This window comes from Puma concolor, chromosome B1 (assembly GCF_028749965.1).
Source record: "Puma concolor isolate L17-30 chromosome B1, mPumCon1.1.hap2, whole genome shotgun sequence".
NCBI lineage: Eukaryota > Metazoa > Chordata > Mammalia > Carnivora > Felidae > Puma > Puma concolor.
In genome coordinates this window covers 116,495,940-116,521,743 of record NC_141670.1, presented here as the reverse complement: position 1 = coordinate 116,521,743, position 25,804 = coordinate 116,495,940, and the positions used below count along the sequence as shown (strand labels likewise).

Below are 25,804 nucleotides of genomic sequence, written 5' to 3'. Positions count from 1 at the left end.
AATACAAAAAGAATTTTTGAAATGTAGACACAGCCAGTTTCTAGCACATTCTACTGACAAATCTTTTCAGTTTCCAAAACCACTGCCAAACATCTAAAAGGAGCAAAACCACCTCAAAGTGAGACAAGATATCTGGACAACATAACGTGAAGTCCCAGCCACATGAGCTATCCATTCTATTTGGGATTCATTAGGATTTCCAGAAACACAGTCAGCTGTTAGGAAACAATGTGTTCTTCTTCGCCTTGTACACAGAAAACTTTTTATTGCAGGGAATTTCCTCTAAAACAAAAATAGACCACAAGCCAGGCCACGAGCAAGAGTTTATATACCTAAACCCCTCGCGTCCAATCTTAAGAGCACCACAGTCACCCAGCTTTTAAGGATAAAGGGAATACAGGGGAAGCTCTTCAGTAGGGGGTCATTAATTCACATGCTACCAGGAATCACCTAGATCTAGAAATATTGAAATATTATGAATGTTTAAATATTAACTTAATTCTAAACTATTACATGGGTATTCAAAAGTGGTTTTTTTTTTTTTTTTTTTTGCTTGACTAAACACAATCTAAGAGCTAACACACTGTATCTGTAATCTTTGTTCAAAAGAACAATTGTTTGCTTTTATCTGGAAACTGGCAGACAGAACATTCACTACCTGAAAATAGTAGTAATCTTGCCTTCTCTTTTTAATCTTCCTAAAGAACTGTGAACACCTTAATAAACATTGTGATTCCACATTCTAAGTTTTGCCTTTAAGTATTTTCTGCACTTTTTTCTTCAGCCAAATCTGCTCAACAGACTTGAACACTACAGCTCATTCATATTTTATGTAACTATTAAATTTCTATTATCTAAACTACATGCATCCAAAGCATGAACACCAAACGACATTCTGGCAACACTTTAAAACTGAGCTGTGAAGTCAGGTTTTTATGTGCAGTATAAAATCCATTTAGAGCACTAAACCACCATTTCATAAAAAGACAAACCTTTAAATAATTTATAGCACTAGTAAATCTAGAGTTCCTAGCAGATTTAAAAACAGTATTTAAAATATCACTTTAGATTAAAACCAGCAGCAAGAATCCTACTTCCTTATGTCATAACACACCAAGTTAAATGCAATCCCAGCAGGCCATCTAGTGACCATTCAAGGGTTTGGGGAAGAAACTTAAATCCAAAATCCTCAGCATTTTTCAGTGTCTTCTACTTTCTTGAATAAAATGTGAAGATACACCAACAGAAGCACATTAAGAAAATAAAGATGCTCTGACCAAACGCTTGAGAAATGAAGTATTTATATAAACGAACACATTTCCTTATTCCAATTATAGTACAAAGACCAGACAGAAAGAGAAATAAGACAATCCAGGGACGACTGAGAATATACAACATTATGCTGATCAAAATACCCATCATCCTAAAATACCCCTTGTACAGAACATTAAAAACAAATTTTTCTTGGACAGCGAAACCAGTGCCATATCTCAAAGAACGTTAAAGAAACAATACCTGGTAGAATTCATTTCGGGAGAGTCTCTCCAAAGCAATACCAAGCATCAGATAGAAAAATTCCTTTGCTAGCTATCATGGAGACAGCACTTCTCAAACAGCTGGATCGTCTAGAAAGCCGCAACCATGCTATCCCTCTCTGCTCCAATAAAAAGTCTGCCATGGGGGCGCCTGGGTGGCTCAGTCAGTTGAGCATCCGACTTTGGCTCAGGTCATGGTCATGATCTCACAGTCTGTGAGTTCAAGCCCCGTGTCGAGCTCTGTGCTGACAGCTCAGAGCCTGAAACCTGCTTTAGATTCCCTCTCTCTCAATCTCTCTCTCTCTCTCTGCACCTCCCCCACTCATGCTCTGTCTCCCCCTCTCTCAAAAAATAAACATTAAAAAAAAAAAGTCTGCCATATATTACAATGGGAACTATATATTTGGGTTTTGTCCCTGGTTCCTGGCACAGAGTCCTTAAAATTCATGGAATCTCCTAACTGGAAAGTGTGTTTGATATGATAATGTGATGATTCCAGGCTAAGGGGGTCCTCAAAAAAGACCACACCATACTTAGATTAGAGCGTTGGAACTTTCAATTCTGTCCCCAGAACTCTGGGCTGGGGAAGAGGCCGGAAACTGAGTTCAGTCACCAGTGGCCAAAGACTTAATCACGGCTATGTGATGGAACCTCCATAAAAGCCCTAACGGTTAGATTAAGAGAGGTTCTGAGTTGGTGACAACATGCCCACAAAGGGCATGGAAGCACCACGGCTCTCCCTGCCCCATACCCTGCCCTATACATCTCTTCCATTTGGCTCTTCCTGAGTTGTATCCTTTATAATAAACTGGTAATGGTAAGTAAAGTGCTTTCCTAAGTTCTGTGAGCTGAATTATTCAACCAGGGGATAGGGGGTCTGGGTAACCCCTGAATGTACAGTCAGTCAGGCAGAAATGTAGGTGTCTGTTTGCAGCTGGCATCTGAAGTGAAGGCAGTCTTGTGAGACGGAGCCCTTCACCTGCAGTGTCCAAAATAACTCTGGACAGTTAGTGTGAGAACAGAATCGAATTGCTAGACACCCAGTTGGTGTCAGAGAATTCCACGATTAGTTGGTAAGAGAATAAGACAAACCAACCTCAAAAATCTAACAAACTGAGGAACCCGAAAAAGAAACAAAATGTACTTAGCTTTATTATTTTAGAAATAAGATTTTCTTCTATGGCTTAATAACCCAAGCCACTCATTTACTATTTAGATTTAGGTGTCAGGACATAAGTAAATCGTAATTCATCTGGCACAATGTGCCCCAGCTTTCCAAGTTAAATTAGGTAACTGACAATCACTTGTTATTTCACACTACGTGGAATAGGCATTTCACACTAATCAGAGACAGGCACAAGCAATTTACGTCTTAACAAGGTCAACATTCCTTCCAATTCAGACAGTGCTGCCTCTGATCTGCTCTGAAGTAGTCTGAAAGTAGGCTAAAAAATATGAACTCCTTCTAAGACCCAATACTCTCAAGTTCTCATTCCCAACTATGCTTAGGGAAAAAAAAAAATGGTCAAGGAATGTGAAAAAGACCCACAGAAAAGACTGATACTTCAGACACAAACGAGAAATGGAAAGAATCCAGATAAAAGGCAAGGCAGTTGGGAGAAGAATGGGCTCTTGGATCGCAGAATCCAACACACCGTGTTCAAATCTGACTCTACCCCCCGCCCCGCCCCCGTCCTGGGACAAACAGCTTCACTTCTCTGACTTGTTTCCGCATCAGTAAAATGAGAATAATTATAACCTACTTCTCAGAGTTTTGATATAACATTACATGTATTTTTTTTTAATTTAAAAAAAAATTTTTTTTTCAACGTTTATTTATTTTTGGGACAGAGAGAGACAGAGCATGAACGGGGGAGGGGCAGAGAGAGAGGGAGACACAGAATCGGAAACAGGCTCCAGGCTCCGAGCCATCAGCCCAGAGCCTGACGCGGGGCTCGAACTCACGGACCGCGAGATCGTGACCTGGCTGAAGTCGGACGCTTAACCGACTGCGCCACCCAGGCGCCCCATTTTTTAATTTTATTTTGAGAGAGGAAGAGACAGCATGAGTCGGGGGAGGAACAGAGAGAAGGGGAGAGAGAGAATCCCAAGTAGGCTCCATGCTGCCAGCTCAAAGCCAATGCAGGAGCTCGAACCCAAGAACTGTGAGATCATGACCTTAGCCAAAACCAAGAGTCAGATGCTTAAGTGACTGAGCCACCCAGGCGCCCCCAACATCAAATGTATTAATGCTACCAGAACAACTACTGAAGGCCTTGCCTATGTGGGAATTCTCTTGGACTTCTATCTTTGCCTGCCACTTTCCCTTCTAGTGCACACAATTCTATTCATACGAATAATGCTGGTTAGTGCACAACCTCTAACTTCATATCCTCACTCCTTGCTCTCAGCACAGCACTCGACATTGTCATCCCCTTCACTTCCCAGCCTAGATTTGTGCAACCAGCCCTACCCTGACCTCCCATGAGCCACCTCTGGAAAACCCCACAAATGCCTCTGTGATGACAATGAGGTTGTGCTGCATGTGCCACCCTGGACCACCAGGGAGGATCTGCTTCGGAAGGTGCAGACCACACGGAGTTCCCTTGCCATCAGGGTGCAGCAGGCAAATGGACTCCTTGCATCACCAACCATCAACTCCAAGCTGAACGTCAGGTGCTTACTGGTTTACCCATATGCCCTAATGTTCGTCTGAGGTTCAACTTTGTGGGGGGGGGGGGGAACAATCAAAGGAGAATAAGTGTCAGAACAGAAGTAGTCATGTACGGGTGTGTATTTCTTCCCTCAACTACATTCATAAATTCTACATCATGCTAATAAAAGAAAAAATGAATTTATACGTTCTAGTCTACAACTATAAATAATGGTAATTAAAACCAAAAATTAAGATCCATGAGGCAGAATTTTTACCGTTTAATACAATGCCACATCCCCAGTGCTTTACAACAGTACCTACTACGTAAGACGCTAAGTATATGTTAAATTAACTAACAGAATCGGGGTGCCTGGGTGGCTCCATCGGTTAAGCATCCGACTCTTGATTTCAGGTCAGGTCATGATCTTGTGGTTTGTGAGTTCAAGCCCCATATGGAAGGACAGTGCAGAGCCTGCTTGCGATACTTTCTCTCCCTCTCTCTGTCCCTCCCCCATGTGTGCTCTCTCTCAAAAAGAAACAAACATTAAAAAAATTTTAAATTAACAGGTTCAACCAGGTAAAACACAGAAATACACACTTTTAATGAGAAGTGAAGTCCTATCTTTTCCCCAAATGAGGGTGATACCAAAAGAAAGCAATTGCATTAAGAAGCCATTTGCATTTCTTCTGTCACCACTGAGCTTTAGGATAAAAATAAAAATTTTTTCATGGGGCACCTGGGTGGCTCAGTCAGTTGGGCATCTGACTTTTGATTTCAGCTCAGGTCATGATCCCAGGGTCATGGGATCAAGCCCTGCATCGAGCCCTGCACTGAGCATGGAGCCTGCTTGGGATTCTCTCTCTCTCTCCTTCTCTCTCTCTCTCTCTCTCCCCTCCCTGTCTCCCCTCCCCATCCTTGGCCCCTCCCTTATTGCATACTTGCATACTCCCTACTTGCATACTCCTTCTCTCTCTAAAAAATAACAAATAAATAATTTTTCAAGAGAAAATTTCCCCATCTTAAACTAATATAACCAGAACACTTTTCTGGTTATAGATTTAATTACACTGCACTTTAGGTATGATGAGAACACTGTTGAAAGTAAAAGCCAGAGGCAAATGGAAATGAATCCTAGGAATTCATACACCCAGAATCCTAGGTATAAAATACAATATGTCCATAAGCGAATTACTTAGTATCTCTAAAACACCTCAGGGATTTACTGTATTGAATAAAACCAGAGTACTTACACAAAATACTCAGCACAAAGACCACTTGGGAAACTGTCACATCACAGTCAAGTGAGAAGTAGCTGAAAGCTAAACTAGGAGAAAGGTCACTTCCACCCAGATTCTAACAATCAAAACAAATATTTTAAAAGATACAAAGCAGGGTGCCTGGGTGGCTCAGTAGGTCAAGCTTCTGACTTCAGCTCAGGTCATGATCTCATGGTTCGTGAGTTATAGCCCCAAATAGGGCTCTCTGCTGTCAGCACAAAGCCCGCTTCAGATCCTCTGTCCCCTCTCTCTCTGCCCCTCCCCTGCATGAAAGCGTGTGTGCACTAATATAAACATTTAAATATATTAATAAATAAAAGACACAAAGTCCCACACATATGACCCTTAGATACTCAGTAAATGTTAGTTTTTTTTACCTAGACAGAATGAAACTGTCCAATCATCGACTGTCTAGCAGGTACAACATAGACTAACTACCATCTATAAAGAAGAACAATTAGTATAATTATTGATTAGGGGCAAACACATTGGAAGCAAGTCTTTAATTAAAGCCACAGACACTAAAGCAAGCAACAGCACCAAGAAAAAAACAGTAATAATACTGTGGCAGAATAAATACATAAGGACAATAATAAGAAAATACGTAGCTTGAAACCAAACTGTGGAGAACCTTGAACACAGATCACCTTAACTCTATAAACCGTGGGAAAATCAGTAAATTCTTTAGAGTAAAAAAAACAAAACAAAACAAAACCTAGACTACACTTTAGAAAGATGACTCTGTGAATGATACAGGATGGAAGAGAAGGCATATCAGGGGCGCCTGGGTGGCTCAGTTGGTTGGGTGTCTGACTTCAGCTCAGGTCATGATCTCACAGTTCATGAGTTCAAGACCCGCATCAGGCTCCCTACTGTCTGTTCAGAGCCTGTTTCGGATCCTCTGTCGCCCTCTCTCTGCCCCTACCCCACTCACACAAGCTCACTCTCTCTCTCTCAAAAATAAACATTAGAAAAAAAATTTTTTTTAATCTTTAAAAGGCATATCAAACTGGAGATGGGGTGACCAGTTAAGGAAATATCAGGTAGTACAAGCTGAAAATCATACGGGGGCAGTTTACCCTCAATTTTTAACTACTGGGGATGGGGGAACTGCAAAAGTCCTGGGCATGACAGGCACTACCTGAAGTCTGTGTTTTCATTTCACAGAATCATGATTAAAACCCAATTTAACACTAAACACAGGGTGAGATCCTGGATCAAATCCTAGTACAGGACAGGACCTTAGTGGAAAAACCTGTGAAATACAAGTAAATTTGTCATGTAGTTTACAGTATCTTACCAGGGTCAATTTCTTAGTTTTGAGAAATGTTCTATAGTCATGTAAAGTATGAAAACAATAGGAAACTGGGTGAAGGATATAAGGAACTCTCTGTACTCTTTTACATTTACAGAAAAGTTGTAAAATTTTCTCAAAATAGTTTTAAAAAACAACAAAATCACCCGCTCACTACAGAAAAAGAAAAAAAAAGCCTCTATGTAGGTGAAGGGTCAAACCCAAAGGATGCTATTCTATGTAGGGCCTCAAAGAAGTGGTTAGGAATGAAAGTAAAGACAGAAGGGAGATGACACAGCACCCATCACACGCTAAGTTTAATAGCCCCATATAAGTATCTGAACTGCCTGGTTTTAACTGGAGTCCCTAAAATGGCTTCAGAGATTCATGAGCCCCCTACATTATATATGAGAGTATCAATGTGTATTTCCCTGAGGTTCTATAAAACAATTCAGAATCACTGACTAGAGGGACACCTCAGTGGCTCTGTCAAGCATCTGACGCTTGATTTCAGCTCAGGTCATGATCTCACAGTTCACGGGATCAAGCTCTGCTCTGTGCTGAGCATAGAGCCTGCTTAAGATTCTCTCTCTCCCTCTGCCCCTCTCCCCCACTCGTTTGCTCTCTCTAAAATAAAAAAATCAAAAAAGAGCCAAATTATGATATAATTTCTGTAATGATTATCGAAGTTTAATAATTCTAAGTGTCAATATACTGGATACAACAGAGGAATGACTACACTTGAAAATAAGAGAGTAAAAATTATTAAAGCTGACAAATTAACATAAAAAGAATGAAAGCACAGAGCACATAAACGCTGTGGGACAGTATTACATTGCCTAACATATGTCTAACTGGAATCCCAGGAAAAAGAGAAAGAACAGGGCAAAAGAAATATTTGAAGAGATAGTGGCCAAAAAGAGTTTTCAGAAAGTAATAAAAGAACAAGTCAAAGAACTCTAAACTGAAAGAAAAAAAACCTAAAACTGCTCAAACTGCTCAAACATACTCAAACTGCTAAAAACTAAGGAGTAAGAGAAAATCTTGAATCCAAGCGGAAATAAAAGGAAACATTACAAGGAGAGGAGCCAAGAAATGAACTTCTCATCAGAAGCAATGCAGAGGACCACAGAACATAGAACATCATCTTTAAAGTACTAAAAGGGACAAAACCCGTCAACTCGGAATACTATGCCCAGTGAAAATATCTTTTATTTTTTTTAATGTTTATTTTTGAGAGAGAGAGCGTGAGCAGGAGAGAGAGAGGCAGAGAGGGAAGGAGACAGAGGATCCGAAGCAGCCTCTGTGCTGACAGCAGTGAGCCCGACGAAGGGCTCAAATTCACAAACCATGAGACCATGACCTGAGCCGAAGTTGGGTGCTCAACCGAGCCACCCAGGCACCCAAAAAAATCTTTTAAAAACGAACAGGTGAGAAAGATCTGGAATAAAGCCTTTCCAAACTCATTCTTGTGTGCCTCCCAGAATGCTCTGTGCACACTGAAACCATGTTTCTAACACGCCTCTAGCAGCTGCACCCTCTTATCCCCACTTCCATCACCGACAGTGTAAATCCCTCAAGGACAGAGACATGGCTGATTAATCTTTGTATTGCCAGTGCTTAGGACTGTGACAAAATAAGTAGTGAGCTTCTGACAGACGTCTGACTGCTGACGATGAAAGAATGGATAATGAAGAGGGAAGCCAGAGGCACAGCAGCAGGACCAGCAGCAGAGCTCAGAAGCCGATTAACAGGAAACCCAGACAGCAGAAAGACGAAGCACAGAAAACCTCCCAGGATGGGGTCTCGTGAGCCTGCAGACTGTACGCCAATACATACGGAGAAAAACATCGGAGCAGTGCCATTACACATTCACATTATTTCTACTCATTTGGCGAAAACATTTAGGGAAATACATTCGGGAGTTCCAGGTAAATTATCTGGCAGATATTTTATAATGTGAAAACAATTCTAAGGCCAAACATCTATAATATATCCAGACACAGGTAATGTTTTTAAGTTGATGTCTAATACATCCAGTAAGAAATACTAGATGACAGAGGATTATGGTAATAAGATCTGAAACATCAAGAGGGGGTTCAGATGCCCCAGGCCACAGTTAAAACAGAATGGGGCACAACAATGCATTGTTGTCTGTGTACCACTAAACAGGAGTTCCTGCACAGCACTAGGCAGCAAAGGTGGGGACACCATGACTAGGAGAAAGAGTAACAACTGACGCCCACCCAAAGGCCAGGTCCTCCCTGAGTTAAGTGCATGACCCTCCACTGGGCCCATGGAAGCGTGAAGAAAGGAACAGGGAAAGAAAGAAAAAGAATTTCTAGGGGGCACCTGGTTGGCTCAGTCAGTTGAGCATCTGACTCTCAGTTTCAACTCAGGTCATGATCTTACCATTTCATGGGTTCAAGCCCACCATCGGGCTCTGCTCTGGCAGCGCAGAACCTGTTTGGGATTCCCTCTCTCTCTCTGTCTTTCCCTCCCCCGCTCACTCTGTCTCTGTCTCTCTCAAATAAATTAAAATAAAAAAAGAATTACAAAAAAAAGAATTAAAAAAAAAAGAATTTCTAATTAGGGAGACTGCACTAAACTCTGAGAGAATCATGTATCTAATAAATGGCTTGAGTCCTTGGGAAAATAGCCAGCCTCTTTATGCTTCTACATGCTCCGGAACCAAAGAAAGATCTTTATGTCCTAGAACCTTTCCCTTCCTAAAACTCAACCATAAGGGTATCATCATGTCGCACAGGCTAAGATCTGGGCACTCGCTAAATGTCTAGGAAAAGTTACCTGCATTATGTACAATAACGTCAGGGCGCCTGAGTGGCTCAGTCAGTTGTGCATCCAACTTCAGCTCAGGTCATGATCTCATGGTTTGTGGGTTCGAGCCCCACATCAGGCTCTGTGCTGATAGCTCAGAGCCTAGAGCCTGTTTCGGATTCTGTGCCTCCCTTTCTCTGCCCCTCCCCCACTCACACGTTGTCTCTGTCTCTCAAAAACGAATAAACATTAAATAAAAAAAAAAAAAAATACAATAATACCAAGTTGTAGAGCTAAATAATCAAGGCTGAATATTCTCTATTAGGTATTTGTGTGGTAAAACTACTGGTAAAATAAAAGATTTTTTGGCTCCCAAGCCTCCTATGGTTCACGTTGACCAACGTATTTCATACTGTATACACTGGGGCCCCCACAACACCTAACACAGGGACGTACACTCTCAGAAAACTGTCAGCACCATATACTACATATTAGCATCACCTGTTTTTTTGTTTTGTTTTGTTTTTGGCGGGGGAAGATCACGAGATGAATATTATTTATTCTGATGATTCTCTCTTTGACCTTCCCTTACCCGTTCCTGTAGAAGTTCCACAACCTGCTGGACACAGTCGTTCACATCACAGGAGTCTGTTTTCAGCACCAATTCTGGAGCCTCTGGTTTTTCATACTCAGAATCGATTCCAGTGAAACCTACAAAAGGTACCAGAGCATTGAAGGGGGTAGAAATTAAAACAAGCTTGTTTCTTTGGTGCAAGTCTCTGCTATGGTGAAGTTCACATTTACACTAACCCTTCTGAGTTACAAGGTTATAGTATTGAAACTTCTTCCTTGGGAGAAGACTTCTGATTAAACTTTTGTTTCTCCTTTAAACATGTACAGGTAATTCTCACTCACAGTTCAACAAAGTTGCCACGGACACTAAGTGAGTGACTACTGAAACCACTGGCCCCTAGGGGAAACATGGGGTCAGCTTCCTGCAAGGCTCAGTCATCACCAGATTCTTTTTGACACTTCTTTACAGTATGAAAGCTAAACAGGAAGGCTGGGTGTCACTTTGTTCAACTTCAGCTGGGAACGTGTACTCGGGTGGGAGGACTAAAATTTTTGCCACTTTGTGTGTGTCCACAAGTGACTGCCTAAGCACCATGAGTACTCATGTGGGGGGTTAAAAATTTTAGCAGGTAGGAAAACTTGCAAATATGGAATCCTCAAATAATGAGGATTGACTATAACTTCTTCTGTCACCTTTTTTCTTTTAACTAAATGCCCAAACTGCCTATGAATAAATAGGAATAAATACCAAGTGATCCAGGGCACCTCAATGTCTCCACAGGAAGACAGAATACAGTACTTAAACCCTAGTCATAAACCAAACTAGATGAGGTTTTTTTTCCTCTCAATGCAAACACTGACACCAAGTTAATCTGTGCATTATATTCACAAGGATTATCTACAGCCAAACTGAAGCTCTGAAGGCTGCTTCTGCTACCAGGACTAAGTGTTCAAGACAAAGTAACCACTATTAGCTTAAGCAAAACGTAACTAAGGGAGCTAATCCTGTCACATCACAAAATACATTCTACAATCAAACATAATCAGTTTATGTGTCAACCACTATTTAGATTTCCCCTTTAAATATGTTACCATGTAATTGCCAAAGAGAAAGAATACAGGATGATTCCCAAGAATGGGCTAGCTGAGCTGAAGATATGCTGTTCCTATCTTACACCCTTGACACGACCCCCTACAGAAGTCATTTAAGGCTTGTCTGCCTTGAAGTGCTTAGGTCAACCTTCGGGTTAAAATGGTAAACATTACTTTAAAATCATTACTATTGGGGCACCTGGGTGGCTCAGTCGGTTGAGCATCCGACTTCAGCTCAGGTCATGATCTCACAGCTCGTGAGTTTGAGCCTCGCGTCAGGTTCTGTGCTGACTGCTCAGAGCCTGGAACCTGCTTCGGATTCTGTGTCTCCCTCTCTCTCTGCCCCTCCCCCGTTCATGCTCTGTCTCTCTCTCACAAAAATAAACAAACATTAAAAAAAAAAAAGTTAAAATCATTACTATTGACAGCCTCTTCTCTGCTGTCATGCCAACCACCCCATTGCAGCATATTCAATAAACCTCTATCTCCTTAAAAAAAATAACTGAAATAAAATATAATAAAGTAAAATAAAATAAAACAAAATAAAATAAAATAAATTACTATTAAGAGGTGCAGTCACCAAGAGTTCTAAAATGTAATAGACAAGTCTACAGCCCACTTGTTTTCTTCTATTTCATGTTTCTAAGTATCACATGAAGACCTGAATCCAAGAAGAGATTTCTGCATTACCAATATTCCTAATAGTATTTAGTGGTGAGTCACAATAGAATAGCTAGGGAAAAATAATTCTGGTTAAAACACTAGTTCTTAAGCTCTAATTCTCAAATGCAGCTAAACAATGCAATCGCCAGGTCCCACCTGCATTAGATTCTGATTTGGGCTTGGCATAGGATTTTTAAAACTTCACTCAAATAATGCTATTGTGCAGCAAAGCCTGAAAACCACTGTGTTAGAAGATTTGTCTTATTTTAAAAGCCCAGGAATTCTCTTTCTAGCTAATTTATCCCATAAATGATTATAATAAATGTATGCTTAAGCAAAACATTTATATTTAAGTAAATAACAACTACTTGAGCAGTAATCATGAAAATAATCATTAGAATGGCTGACACAGGGATAGTTATAGTGTTACAAAAAGCCCTCTAAAAGCCTGAGGTCTGCTGAATGTATACAATCTCTTCTGTCCTTGAACATTTACCATCACAACTCTGAAACAGCATTTACCATCCTGACAATGAGTAAACGGTTTTTAACTTTTTTTTTTTTAACGTTTATTTATTTTTGAGACAGAGAGAGGCAGAGCATGAACGGGGGAGGGTCAGAGAGAGGGAGACACAGAATCTGAAACAGGCTCCAGGCTCTGAGCTGTCAGCACAGAGCCCGACGCGGGGCTCGAACTCACGAACTGTGAGATCGTGACCTGAGCCGAAGTCGGACGCTTAACTGACTGAGCCACCCAGGCGCCCCAGTACACGGTTTTTAAATACTAACAACTCCAGGGGTGCCCGGGTGGCTTGGTTGGTTGATCATCCACCTCTTGATTTCAGCTCAGGTCATGATCTCAGAGTCACAGGATGGAGCCCCATGTCAAGCTCCATGCCGAACATGGAGGCTGAGATTCTCTCTCTCTCTCTCTCTCTCTCTCTCTCCCCCCCCTCCCCCACTCATGCGTGGGGCTCTAAATAAATACATACATACATGTGTACATACATACAACTCTACAATCGGGGACTCTAACACATATATTTTAATCTAAGGAACATTTTATTAATGTCTACCGAGAGGAATAGACAGAAAACAGTCAAGAAAGTAAATAAGTAACACAGAGAAAACTAAGCTACTACAAACACACTCCCAAATATAGAATGCAAATTACAAATAACTCAAGGTATTTTGCATGTGGTCTTACTCATCTTTGCATCTCAGCAGCAAACACACAGCTTGCAAACAGGTAGCATTGATCAATGTGTGTTGAACATCCAATTTCCACTCTATCTTCTAATCTATCCAATAAGCATTTACTATGTGTGTAACTCTAATGATACAAAAATATTCAAGATGTTATCCCTGTTCAAAAGTAGTTTACTCCAGCCAGAGACAAATCTACCTCCCTCACCAATCCATCCTTGCAAAAACAAAGCCAACTAAAATTAAAATAAGATTTAGATTTCAAGATCCCAGACACATCATTTTGCTTCTCTTTGCCAAATCTGTATTTTGAGAAACTGAAGTGAAAAGTGGCCATCGACAGGGACAGGCGGACACAGATGATGAAGAGCTGAACTGGTTTCCCTCCTAATGTTGTCAGTTATTCAGGTCAGGCAACCTGTTCTCTTTGAGTCAAGAAAGCACAGGCTTCATGGGTGAAACTGAGTTTCCCTGGTGGCACAACTGAATGCCAGCCTTGCCTAAGGAACCAGGTTTCACCACAGCAGGTGGAACTTGCCCCACACTTGCCCCAACTGGTTAAGCATCCCCAGGTCCAAATGTAGAAGAGCCCAGAATAACGGCATAGTCCTTCCTGTTCCACCTTTTGCTATGCAGAACCAGAAGCTGAGTGACAAAATCTTGAATTCACAGAGCTCCTGTGATAGTCCCAGGCTATTATACTCCCTATTGGGAAGGCAGCAGTTACCTGCATGAATCATTGATCCCTACACAGCGCTGAGTAATCAATCCCCGGCACGTCCTCTGTTGTTAACAATAATAGAACAGAACTAATGTTAAACGATACCTAGAAGATTAATATAATTGGTATCAAAGGTCACATCAGACAGGTTCTAAATGTCTCCTATGTCCAAATGTTCATCGTAGTTGTAACTTTAGGAGCAAAGCATAAAAATTTTTAAAATCAAGGTATCTTCATTTTGATGGAATCAGAGATATATTAATTCAACCTAATTAAACAAATGTACACCGAATGAATAAGGGACCATTCCACACCATGATATAAATAAGAACAAGGCACTGGTTTTGCTTTCAAAATGTTTACAATTCCCATGATCTATGGAATTTCCTTCATTTTCATTGGAACAAAAAGCAGAAGTGGCAGCAGCTAGCAATTGCTATGCAGTCTAATGCACCTAATTATACCAAGTAGGTTTCCAACAGCCCCAGAAGTCCCAACCTTCTAAAACTCTGTCTTGGGAGGATTCCAACCTGACCAACCATTCCCACTGAGTATTACACACGGTGCCAGGTACTGCTGGTAGGCTTCAGAGACACAAGAGCATAGTATTAAGACCCACTTTTTCTTCTCAAGGAGCTCCAAGTTGTTTGAATATTCCCAATCTCTTAGCAAAGATGATCAGTCTCAGACATGGCAAGATAAAGTATGCAAAGGGGCGCCTGGTTGGCTCAGTCAGTAGAACATGCAGCCCTTGATCTCGGGGTTGCATGTGAACCCCACACTGGGTGTAGAGATTATTTAAAAATAAAGTCTTAAAAAAAATGCAAGCAAAGGGAAACTTACCTTTAATTTCTCCAGCCCGTGCTTTTTTGTAGAGTCCTTTAACATCCCTCTGTTCACAAACATGCAGAGGAGCATCAACAAATACTTCAAAAAACGGTAAACTTGCACCCTCATGAATTTGCCTTGCATTGTTGCGATCCTTAGAAAAAAGATGTAGAGAAACATAATAAAAGGTGCTCATACGAATCAAAGGTACTCTAAATGATCAAGGATGAGTAAAAGTGCTTTATCAGCTGAGGCAGTGGAAAATTAAATATTAGACAAAACTTAATTTATATTTTAAAATATAAACAAAAAAAATTTAACCCAAGAAACTATTTCTTCATAACGATTTTAAAATTTGATATTCTAAAAATCCAAGATATTGGGGAGTTCCAGGAGGGAAAACAACAGATGCCCTGTAAAAACTTTCACCTAAATTTTACAGGGAACCACAGTCAAAGCCCAGCCTGAATGCAGGTGCCATCAGGCCTCTCATAACATGTTCAATCTTAGCCTGAGCCTGAGTCCATTCAGAGTCCTCAAGGTGGTTTATCTCCTTGCCAAATACAAGGTCCTGCGACCACTTCTCATCTCTAGCACTCCCAAAACTTTACTTTTCTGTCCTGCCCCGAACCCCCCAACTCTCTGGTAATCACCTTCACTGCTCCGGAACAGTTTCCTAAGTCAACCTCTTCTTTCTGTCTAAGCTAAAACTGTTTCCCCCTTAAGATCCACTCATCTTTCCATACTCAAGGCCAACTCCACATTCATATGCTAGACACAAGCAGTGCCAACATTTCCAAAGCCAGCCCTGCAACTCCCGCCACTCTATCCCCACACAGCTCATTTTACCATTCACATTTCTTATGGCCCCTACTTCCACTGTCACTACTCTCCTCTTCCGCATTTCAACGTTTATTTATTTTTGGGACAGAGAGAGACAGAGCATGAACGGGGGAGGGGCAAAGAGAGAGGGAGACACAGAATCGGAAACAGGCTCCAGGCTCCGAGCCATCAGCCCAGAGCCTGACGCGGGGCTCGAACTCACGGACCGCGAGATCGTGACCTGGCTGAAGTCGGACGCTTAACGGACTGCGCCACCCAGGCGCCCCTCCTCTTCCGCATTTCAAAACGAAGATCCGCAGGCACGAATGCTCTCAATCTCCTCTTAGCCATATAAATGTATCCACATGCCCAGCAACCTTTGTCTCCCTCACTCCTGCTACTCCTTCCTCCCTTTGAATCCCAGAGCCACCCCTCTAATGGACCTTCCTCAATCCATTTCCCCCCTCCATCTGAAATCCTCTTCCTTCTCTGCCAGCCTTTTCCCCTGGCAACAAGTCACTTATCCATTAAAAACAAGAGAACTGCGGGGGCATCTGGGTGGCACAGTCGGTTGAGCGTCCAACTTCGGCTCAAGTCATGATCTCACAGTTGGATGTTCAAGCCCCACATCTGCCTTGCTGCTGTTAGCAGGGAGCCTGCTTCAGAACCTCTCTCCTCCTCCTCTCTCTCTGCCCCTTCCCTGCTTGGGCTCTCTTGTGCATGTGCGCACACGCTCTCTCTCATATAAACGTTTTTAAAAAAAGTGAACTAGGGCGCCTGGGTGGCTCAGTAGGTTGAGTGTTTGACTCTTGATTTCAGCTCAGGTCATGAGCTCACAGTTTGTGGGTTCAAGCCCCGCATCCAGCTCTGCGCTGACAGCCAGAAACCTGCTTAAGAGTCTCTCTCTGCCCCTCCCCCACTCTTGAACATGCTTATACTCTTTCAAAATACATCAACATTAAAAAAAAAAGTGAACAAATCACACAAAAATCCCTTAATCATAAGTACTCTTCAGCCTTTGAATTACAGGACTTTCTGCTGCTGTTCACACTACTAACTCTATATATTCCAGTGACGCTATTTCCTAATCATTCCTATGCAGGCTCCCACGGCTCCTCCTACTTCCCCATCCCTTCGACACTGGTGTTGCCCACAGCCCATTAGGAGCCCACTGCTCACATGAAGTCAGTCCTTGAGCACTTTCCTCAGCAGCCTTCACAGTGTCGACTACAACATACATATACACTAATGCTTCAGCCTGAGCCCTACCCTCTCTCCTGGAAGTAAACACACCTTTCCAACCTCCTCCTAAATATACCCACCTGGAGATCTCACGGGCACCTCAAACTTAGTATGTCCATAATGGCATCCACCCTCTTTTCTCCCCAGCTGACATCCCTGCCTATACTGCCCAAATCAAGGATGACAGCACTATTCACCCAGAATCCCAAGAGTTGTTCTGGTTCCTTCCCTTCGTTCCACACCCCACCCCCTCTGCCTTCTGCCACGAAGTCCTTCAGATTTTGCCTCTATTACACCAACCCAGTCTGCACGTCTTCCCTACTCCCAAGTTCAACCTCATTCCTGGTCAACTGCAAAAACATGCTTTTAATCAGTCTGCTGGCTTTTAGCTTTGATCTGCTCAAAGCCATACCCTAACACTGTCCCTAGAATAGCAGAGGATGCAAATTCAACCATGTGGCTAACTTTTCAGAGATTCCCTACCACCATCAGGGTAAAACCCAGGCTTCTCAGGGAGAGGCATCAGGTGTTCTATACCTGGCCCCACCCTTCTCAGTCTTACGCTAGATAGTCTATTAATAATTAACACCTGGCTGTTACCAGGTGTTTGGACCTTAGGCCTTAGCCACCCTCCCTGCTCAAAACCCTCCACCCCTCTCTTCTGGCTAAAGCACGTTCTCCTCATAGCACAGTTCTGTGCTGACATCCTCCAGGAAGCCCAACCTGCATGCCCAGGCTGACGGAGGGCCCTTGATTCCTCTGGCTTCTCAGAATACCTGCTATATACCTATCATAGATCTTATTCTGATATATCTTTCATTAGCTATAATAACCACAGCATGTGGTAGAATGATTAAGATGTGACCTTAACTGATCCTAACTGTCCTTTTGTATGAATGTATTTCCAAGTTTCTGTCCACGGCTCTCTTCCCATTCTATACAACTCTTCTATATACTCTATATATACTCAACTTCGACTGGGTTTTAATTAACAAAGTTAGTGATTCCTAAATCTATCTCAATTCTACACAGCTTTTCTGAGAACCAATTTTCCAATGACCTGCTTACTCTACTAGGATTTCAAACCTAACCCACCTAAAATGAAATAGTCATCTCCTCCCATCCCCTCCTGTATTTTCTAACTCAAACATACCATCTTCTATTCAGAAAGAACCATCATTCGTGCTCACCCCAAATTCAACAATCAAGCAGGCACCAAGTCCTACCGATGCTACAGGCTTAAGAGCCCTCAAATAGGCCCCATCTTTTCCATTCCCATTGTTGCTGTTTGAATTCACTCTGAAAGCCTCCTCACCAGTCTCCTATCTCCAGACCACTCTCATTCCAAGCTTCAAAGGTGACCTTACTAAAATGCAAACCCAGAGACAGCGTTCCTTAGAACAATCTCAAACTGTCAAGTTTTGCCCTATGGGGCAAAGTCCTGAGTAGTCAAGGTTCATCATCGAACCTCTGCGAATAGCTCTAGCTTCATCTCCCCTCACATTCACCCTGCACGGCAGTCGTAACAAAGTACCTACAGTTCCCCAAAAGACCAGACTCCCCCACATTTCCATGCTGCTGCAAACACTGTACTACGTCTCTGTTAAAATAGCTTTCTCCCTCTGGTCTCAATAGTATGCTCTGATTCATCCTCCATCACTCATTTCAGGCATCATCTCCTCTGCGATTCTTCCACAGCACCTCTCATATACATTTACCTAATCACCTGCTTCAACATATTGTAACTGTTCACATCTCTATGATCCCACCAGACTGGCTAGTAACTATCAGGTTTATTTTCAGAACCAAGATGCCCAAGTTCAATGGTGACATAGAATAATACACATATCCTGTATCATATGGTTTGATGCAAATATCACAGATTTTGACATGACCTAAGCACAGTCCAAACCTCACTCTCTGTGCTTTTAGAAGTGAGAGCAACAAATTTCGCTCCGTACTATGGAAACAAGGGGGCCAAAAAGCAGATCAGTACATACTTTTAGAAATCCAGCTGACAGCTCTCCAAATCACGTTACTTTCTCCTCTTCTAAGAGTTGCAAAGATTTCCAGAATGTGCAAGAATATCAGTTGTTACATTACGATGAAACTGTTTATATCAAGGATTCAAGAACTCAAACAACTATCATTGTCTTACACACTTCATGATCCAGTATACTTTAAACGGATGTATTGATGCTGATCCCAATGTTTCAGGCAAATGAAAAGTACTTAGTCCTCACAGGACCCTTTAGGACTCCTGCCATGGTTCAGTTAAGTGAATCTTTACAATTAACACTCCATCTGATACTTACCTGTAACTCTTACAGTTCATGTTTTATTTTGGCTTTAAAAAAAAAAGTCTATGTAACCATCCAAATTCATGATACAACACTAGAATTGTGCTATTATTTATATTTACTCAATACTTAGTACACACCAGGCACCATGCTGAAAGCTTTGAATGCATGATTTACCTAATCCTCAGAACAACACTGAGAGGTAGGCATTATCTGAGCTTAGGAAGGTCAACTCAACTGGCCAAGGTCATAACAGGCAGAGGTGAGATTCCAACCCATTGTTTCTGGCTCCAAAGTCCCTGCTTTTAACCACATAGTAATTCACCTGCTCTTTCACATCTGTACGATGCTGTCATTTAACAAACACTAAATATCTACTGTATTCCAGAAGCTGGGCTTGGCATCAAGATTATAAAGATAAAGAAGATGTAGTTTCAGCCTTCAAGGAACCAGTGGGGGTTAGAGGCAATAAAGCGTGGTGAGTAGGTATATGGATTCCAATGACATTGTCTGGGTGCCTTGCTCTACCATGTACAGTGACCCTGGGTAATTTACACCTTTTTCCTCATCTCTGCCTTCTTCATTGGGTGATAAGAACTAAGTGAGTTCATTCATGGTATACAGCTGGCGTTTAATAAATGTTAGCTATTATTTTCATTACTACTCTGCCTTCTTCATTGGGTGATAAGAACTACGTGAGTTCATTCATGGTATACAGCTGGCGTTTAATAAATGTTAGCTGCTATTATTTTCATTACCACCACCACCACCACCACCACCATCACCACTATGACTGCTGCCACTATTACCACCGCCAACCAATGAACTAGCATTTGTAATAAAACAAAGGGTTAGGGCACAATAACAAGGGCACCAAAGACAGGTACCCCACAAAGGCAAAGGCTGAGGGAGAAAGGGAAGGCACTCAGGAGGAGGAGATGCCTAACCTGAGCCTGAAAGCACGAACAGGAGTCCACTGATGGCAAGAAGAGAAGGATCGATCAAAGGAGAAGAGTGCCTTCCAGGTGGGGAAACAAAAATCTCACGTGAGAAATGACATGATTTTTTAAGAGAACTACAAAACAGTGAATTAGTGCTAAAATAAGAGGAGGAATGTGATGAAAGAGGAGAGTGCTTCTGTCTGTGAGCAAAGAAGCCATGGTCAGGCACATGTTAAGAAACTTAAGACTTTCCCTGGGTGTCTGACACACATTGAGTATTCATTATACATTTATTGAGTTGAAAAGTCAAGCTTGAAATAATGTGGCCACTGGCTTGAGGTCAACAAGTTTGGTTATACTTTGGGAGGCAGGGGCAGTCATAACAGGTTTTATTAAAATGGAATTTACTCAGAAAGTCCCAGCACAAAAGTGTTGTAGGTTAATTATTTTAATTTGAATTTAGCTTCGAAGCATACATGAGCGTTTCAATTACTTGTTTTGCCTGAGGCCATCTCACTCGATGATGTCAGAACAGCAATGGTACAAAAGCTACATACCTGAGTATAAGGGGATATAAAACTTGTGATGCACACTAAGCCAGCATCTGCAAACAGCTTAGCAACTTCTGCAATGCGTCGAACATTCTCTTCTCTGTCTTCAGGACTAAAGCCAAGATTTTTATTGAGGCCTTGACGGATGTTGTCACCATCCAAAGTGTAGCATGGGATACCGTGGCAAACCAAGTACTCCTCCAGAGCCATGCTCACTGTGGTCTTTCCTGCTCCAGACAAGCCTAAAATTCAATAGTCCAAGCACATTCATTTCATATGCAATGTTAGGAGACCACTTAGTAACAAAGAATTTAAATCACTGGCTTCATAACACTCATTACACATAGCAATCCCTCAGTAACATTTATCCCACATTTCTCTACAAGATTTAGATCTTAGCTACAAAAACATCTATAGTTTAAATAAAGTAAGCATTTATGTTTTTTAAATAAATAGACATTCACGTAAAGTAGTACATTTGCAGTTCAAATAGTTCTGAATTGTACACTTCAGGTTTACCCAACTTCTTTGTTTTTTGGTTTTTTTTTAACTTTTTTTAATGTTTTATTTATTCTTGAGAGACAGGGACAAAGCGTGAGCAGGGGAGGGTCAGAGAGAGAGGGAGACTCAGAATCCGAAGCAGGCTCCAAGCTCCGAACTGTCAGCACAGAGCCTGACATGGGGCTCGAACTCACGAACTGAAAGACCATGACCTGAGCTGAAATCAGACACTTAACCGACTAAGCCACCCAGGTGCCCCTGGTTTATCCAACTCCTAAAAAATGTTTCAGGGCAGCTACAACCACCAGCTTAAACTCCGTGATTATTTCTTTGCCCATTCTTCTCTTTTCTTTCCCAAATAACTTCGTTCAGATATGGTGCAAAGTAAAATTTATCCTGCTCATATTTTGTCCACTGCTCTTTAGGCAAGATAGGTAGCCTTATGGTCAGGTCCACTGCTCTCTGAATGCAAAACAAGCTGTCATTATACAGGTTCTCAGGAAGCTTTATGGCCTCTTTCATATCATCATGTTCATAAATGGTAACACCTCACATTAACCCCAGTTTATTGAACCCTGCAGCATTGTAACACCATTTTCAAATACCCTCTGGCCACCGGCCTGACGCGCAACAGCAGGCCTGCTGGCCATTTTACCCAAGACTGCAGCGCTGTATGCTCAAGTATTTGTTTTTAATAATTCCTGTCTGTGCCCAAAGGCATCCTAGAAATCACTCCATTTCAGATATGCACTTTGTCCTCCTGTTAACACTACTCCAGAGCTGCATGCCAACTTAAAAACTGAGTTACATGCCCAAATTATTTCTGGTGAGGGAAGAAAAAGGACAAATGAAGCTATCTCTATATCCTAGGATGAATACCTCTCAGAGACAACCATAGATAAAAGTATCTGGGAGTCCAATTTAAATTAACCTTGAAAGAATATCCTCATTTCAACTCACCTTCCTGTATCAATGATGTTTATTCACTAAACAACAAGAAGGAAAAGGAAAGCATACATTCATGCAGAAACACGTGCCATCTTGCTGAGTATGTAATTACAGAATTCATAACTAAGGTGGTTACGAGGCAAGAGATAATCATGTATGGATTCCCCTGAAAGACATTATGAAGGTACAATTGATATGTTAAGAGAATCAATGGTGTTGAGGCACCTGGGTGGCTCAGACGGTTAAGTGTCTGACTTCAGCTCAGGTCATGATTTCACGGTTCATAAGTCGGGCTCTGTGCTGACAGCTCAGAGCCTGGACCCTGCCTGGGATTCTTTCTTTGCCCTTCTCTCACATGTGCGCCCATGCATGTGGTCTCTCTCTCTCTCAAAATAAATAAATAAACTAAAAAAAAAAAAAAAAAAAAAAGGAGGATTAATAGCATTAGTTGCTTTATACATTAAAAACCTGTATTAGTTTTATATTAAAAAATTGTATTAAATAAAACAAATAATATTAAATATTAAAATTAAATATTAAAAATTAGATATTATTAAATAAATAAAATTAAATTAAAATTGTATTAATGAGCATAGCAGATATTTTCCAAAGATGCCCACAACAGAATTTCCGACCCTGCAAACTATTTGACAATGTGACATTGTCACTGTCACGTCAATAAGGCAGAGTCTAATTCTCTACTCTTGAATCTGGGCTAGCCTTAGGACTCGCCTGTTGCCAAAAGGATGTAGTGAAAACGACAATGTGTGACTTCTGAGGCTGGGTCAGAAAATGCTACCTGGACACTCCGTTTGAGAGAAGCCCACTATTAATACCCTGAGGCCACCATGCTCAAGAGATCACTAGCAAGTGTTTCAGCCAGCTAAGCTCCCGGCTGACAAGCGGCATCAAGTGAGTTCGTGATCACGGACGCCAGCCAGGTGAGCCTTCAGAGAACTGCAACCAAGCCAGACATCAGGGCAAACCGCCCAGCTGAGCCCTCCGGAAGTCCTTACCCACAAAATGGGAAGTGAATTAAAATGGCTGTTTTACACCACTAGATCTTGGCTAATCTCTTACACAGAGACAATAACTAGAAAAAAGAGATGGAGACGGGGAGAAACAGGAAAAACAGTTTTCTGTTTTTTATTGTTTTTAACCACCAGTTGGACACTAAGCATCAGAAAGAAAAAAAAAAAACGCTGAAACCGGAAATCTTAGACTTTTTACACAAAACAACCTAAATCATAATAAAAGTACCTATTTATACACACATATATATTATATATATATATATATATACACACACACACACATACATACATATACATAGTTTGAAACAAAGTAAGAATAGACTACTGAAAATTTTAGTTACTGACACAGGAAGTTTCGTTGAAATTACAGTGAACACAGACAAAAAGACAAAAAGCTAAAGCAGTTAGAGAAAATTAGCAGATAATTACAAGACAGATAATCCAAAACTTAGGTAAGGAAAATGTGTATACCTGAAGAAAAGAAACCAAATGTATGAGATTGAATAATCCCCCATCTCCAATTCATACACATCTGGAACCTCAGAATGGGACCTTAGTGGTAAATAGGGTTTTTGTGGATGTAATTAAATTAAAACAAGGTCATACAGTACCAGGATGGGCACTAAATCCAGCGACTGGTGTCACTGTGACAGGGCCATGTGAAGACGAAAGCAGGAGACAGAGCACTGCATCTACAAACCAAAGCAGGCCAAGGACTGCCAGCAACCTCCGGCAGCTAGGAGAGAGGCCTGCAGCAGACTCTCCCTCAGGGTCTCCAGAAGGAACCAACCCTACCAAAACATTCATCTCAGACTCCCAGCCTCCAGAATGGTGAGAGAATAAATTTCCGCTGTTGGAAGCCTCCCTGTTGTTTTGATGTGATTTGTTAGAACTAGGATGGAGAGAATTAGGGCTAAGACCCTTCCTAGGTTATTGGAGATGGATCCGAGAATTGCGTATGCGAACAGGAAACATCACTCAGGCTTAATGTGTGGTGGAGTACTTAGGAGGTTGGCAGAGGTGTAGTTGTCTGGGTCTCCTAGTACACTAGCCCTGGTAAACTAGTACGCCAACCAACGTAGAAATATAAAAGAAAGTTTATCTGGAGTACAATCTGAGAAAAAGCAAACTATGTTCCAGGAAAATGACAACCCACTCAGTACCCCAACAGATCCTGATTAAACTACTGAATTGTGAGAAAAAGAAAGAAATCTTTACTTCCGGGGCACCTGGGTGGCTCAGTCGGTTTTAGCAGCCAACTTTGGCTCAGGTCATGATCTTGGGGTTCTTGAGTTCGAGCCCCACGCTGGGCTCGCTGCTGTCAGCACAGTGCCGCTTCAAATCCCGTCCCCCTCTCTATCTGCCCCTCCCCCGCTGTGCACTTTCTCAAAAAGAAAAAAAAACAGAAAAAGAAATCTTTACTTCCATTTCCAAAAATATTGTCAAAAAAAAAAAAACAGCAAAGGCTATAGAAGATTTGACAACATAATTAACAAGCTTGATCTAATGAGCATATCTAAAAACATTGCACGTATCGGGGGAATAGGTGTTCTTTTCAAAAAAAATTTTTTTAAGTTTACTTATTTTTGAGACACAGGGAGAGACAGGGCATGAGCAGAGGAGGAGCAGAGAGAGAGGGAGGCACAGAATCTGAAGCAGGCTCCAGGCTCTGAGCTGTCAGCACAGAGCCTGACATGGGGCTCAAACTCAGACTGTGAGATCACGACCTGAGCTGAAGTTGGACACTTAACCAACTTAGCCACACAGGCACCCTGATGTTCTCTTCAAATATATATTTATGAAAACTGATTACATACTAGACCATAAAGCACCAAAAAATCTGAAAAACAGTATTTATAAGCATCATTAGTGGTAAGATAAATGGAATATGCCACACTCAAGAAAAGGATTACCCAATATTCTAAAGATCAATTTTCCCCAAATTGACTTTTAGATACAATGGAATCCCAAACTAAATCCCTATCAAATTTTAGAGTTAAACCAATCACAAAGTTTATACAATAAAGCAAAGAGCCCCCCTGCCCCACCACCAAAAAACAGTCAAGATAGTCCTGATGAAGAATAAGGTAAGAGGACTTATTCCACTGGATTTCAAGACTTATAAATATATAGTAAGATAGTGTGGCAATCACAGAGGAACAGACCAGAAGAATAGATCAGAGAGCCCAGAAACAAATTCACACCTAGGTGGAAACCTGACATAACACAGTTGGCACTGAGGGGAAAAAAAAAAAAAGGATGCCCCTTCATCAATGTATGCTGTTGAGACAACTGATTATCCGCATGGAAAAAAAAGAAAATAGACCACTCCCTCATATACACACAAAAATCAACTACAGATGGATAAAGGGCCTAAATGAGAAAGGTAAAACTGCTAAAAGAAAATATAGGAAAAGAAACAATTTTTCAGGCTTCCAGATGAAAAAGGAAACCGCCTAAAAAGAAAAAAAAAAAAAAATCAAAGTAGTCTCACACTTCTTCACATCATTTAATACCAGATTAAAATGGAGTAATGCTTTAAGAATTCCAAAACATAGTATGAACCAAATATATATTTTATCTAGCCAAATCATCGTAAAAGACAGGCAGACATTCTCAAACATAAAAAGTCAGGAAATTCAGGGCTGCCTGGGTGGCTCAGTCAGTTAAGCATCTGACTTCGGCTCAGGTCATGATCTCATGGTTCCAGAGTTTGAGCCCAATGTCCGGCTCTGCACTGACAGCTCGGAGCCTGCTTCAGATTGTCTCTCTCCCTCTCTCTGCCCCTCCCCCACTCACACATGTGCGCACACTCTCTCCTCCTCTCTCAAAAATAAACAT

General features: G+C 41.5%; 1 protein-coding gene and 1 pseudogene across 1 annotated transcript in view; both read right to left on the bottom strand.

The window, feature by feature from the left end:
- Positions 1–25,804, bottom strand: part of PAPSS1 (3'-phosphoadenosine 5'-phosphosulfate synthase 1) — a 105,235-nt gene that overhangs the window by 63,700 nt on the left and 15,731 nt on the right. The window contains exons 3-5 of the mRNA XM_025921420.2: positions 20,487–20,722; positions 14,640–14,778; positions 10,134–10,252 (exon numbers count right to left, since the gene is read on the bottom strand). Of these exons, the coding sequence (XP_025777205.1) occupies positions 10,134–10,252; positions 14,640–14,778; positions 20,487–20,722 (494 nt within the window). The remainder of the gene's footprint in view (positions 1–10,133; positions 10,253–14,639; positions 14,779–20,486; positions 20,723–25,804) is intronic.
- On the bottom strand, positions 20,755–24,909 carry LOC147581829 (cytochrome b-c1 complex subunit 7 pseudogene; annotated as a pseudogene).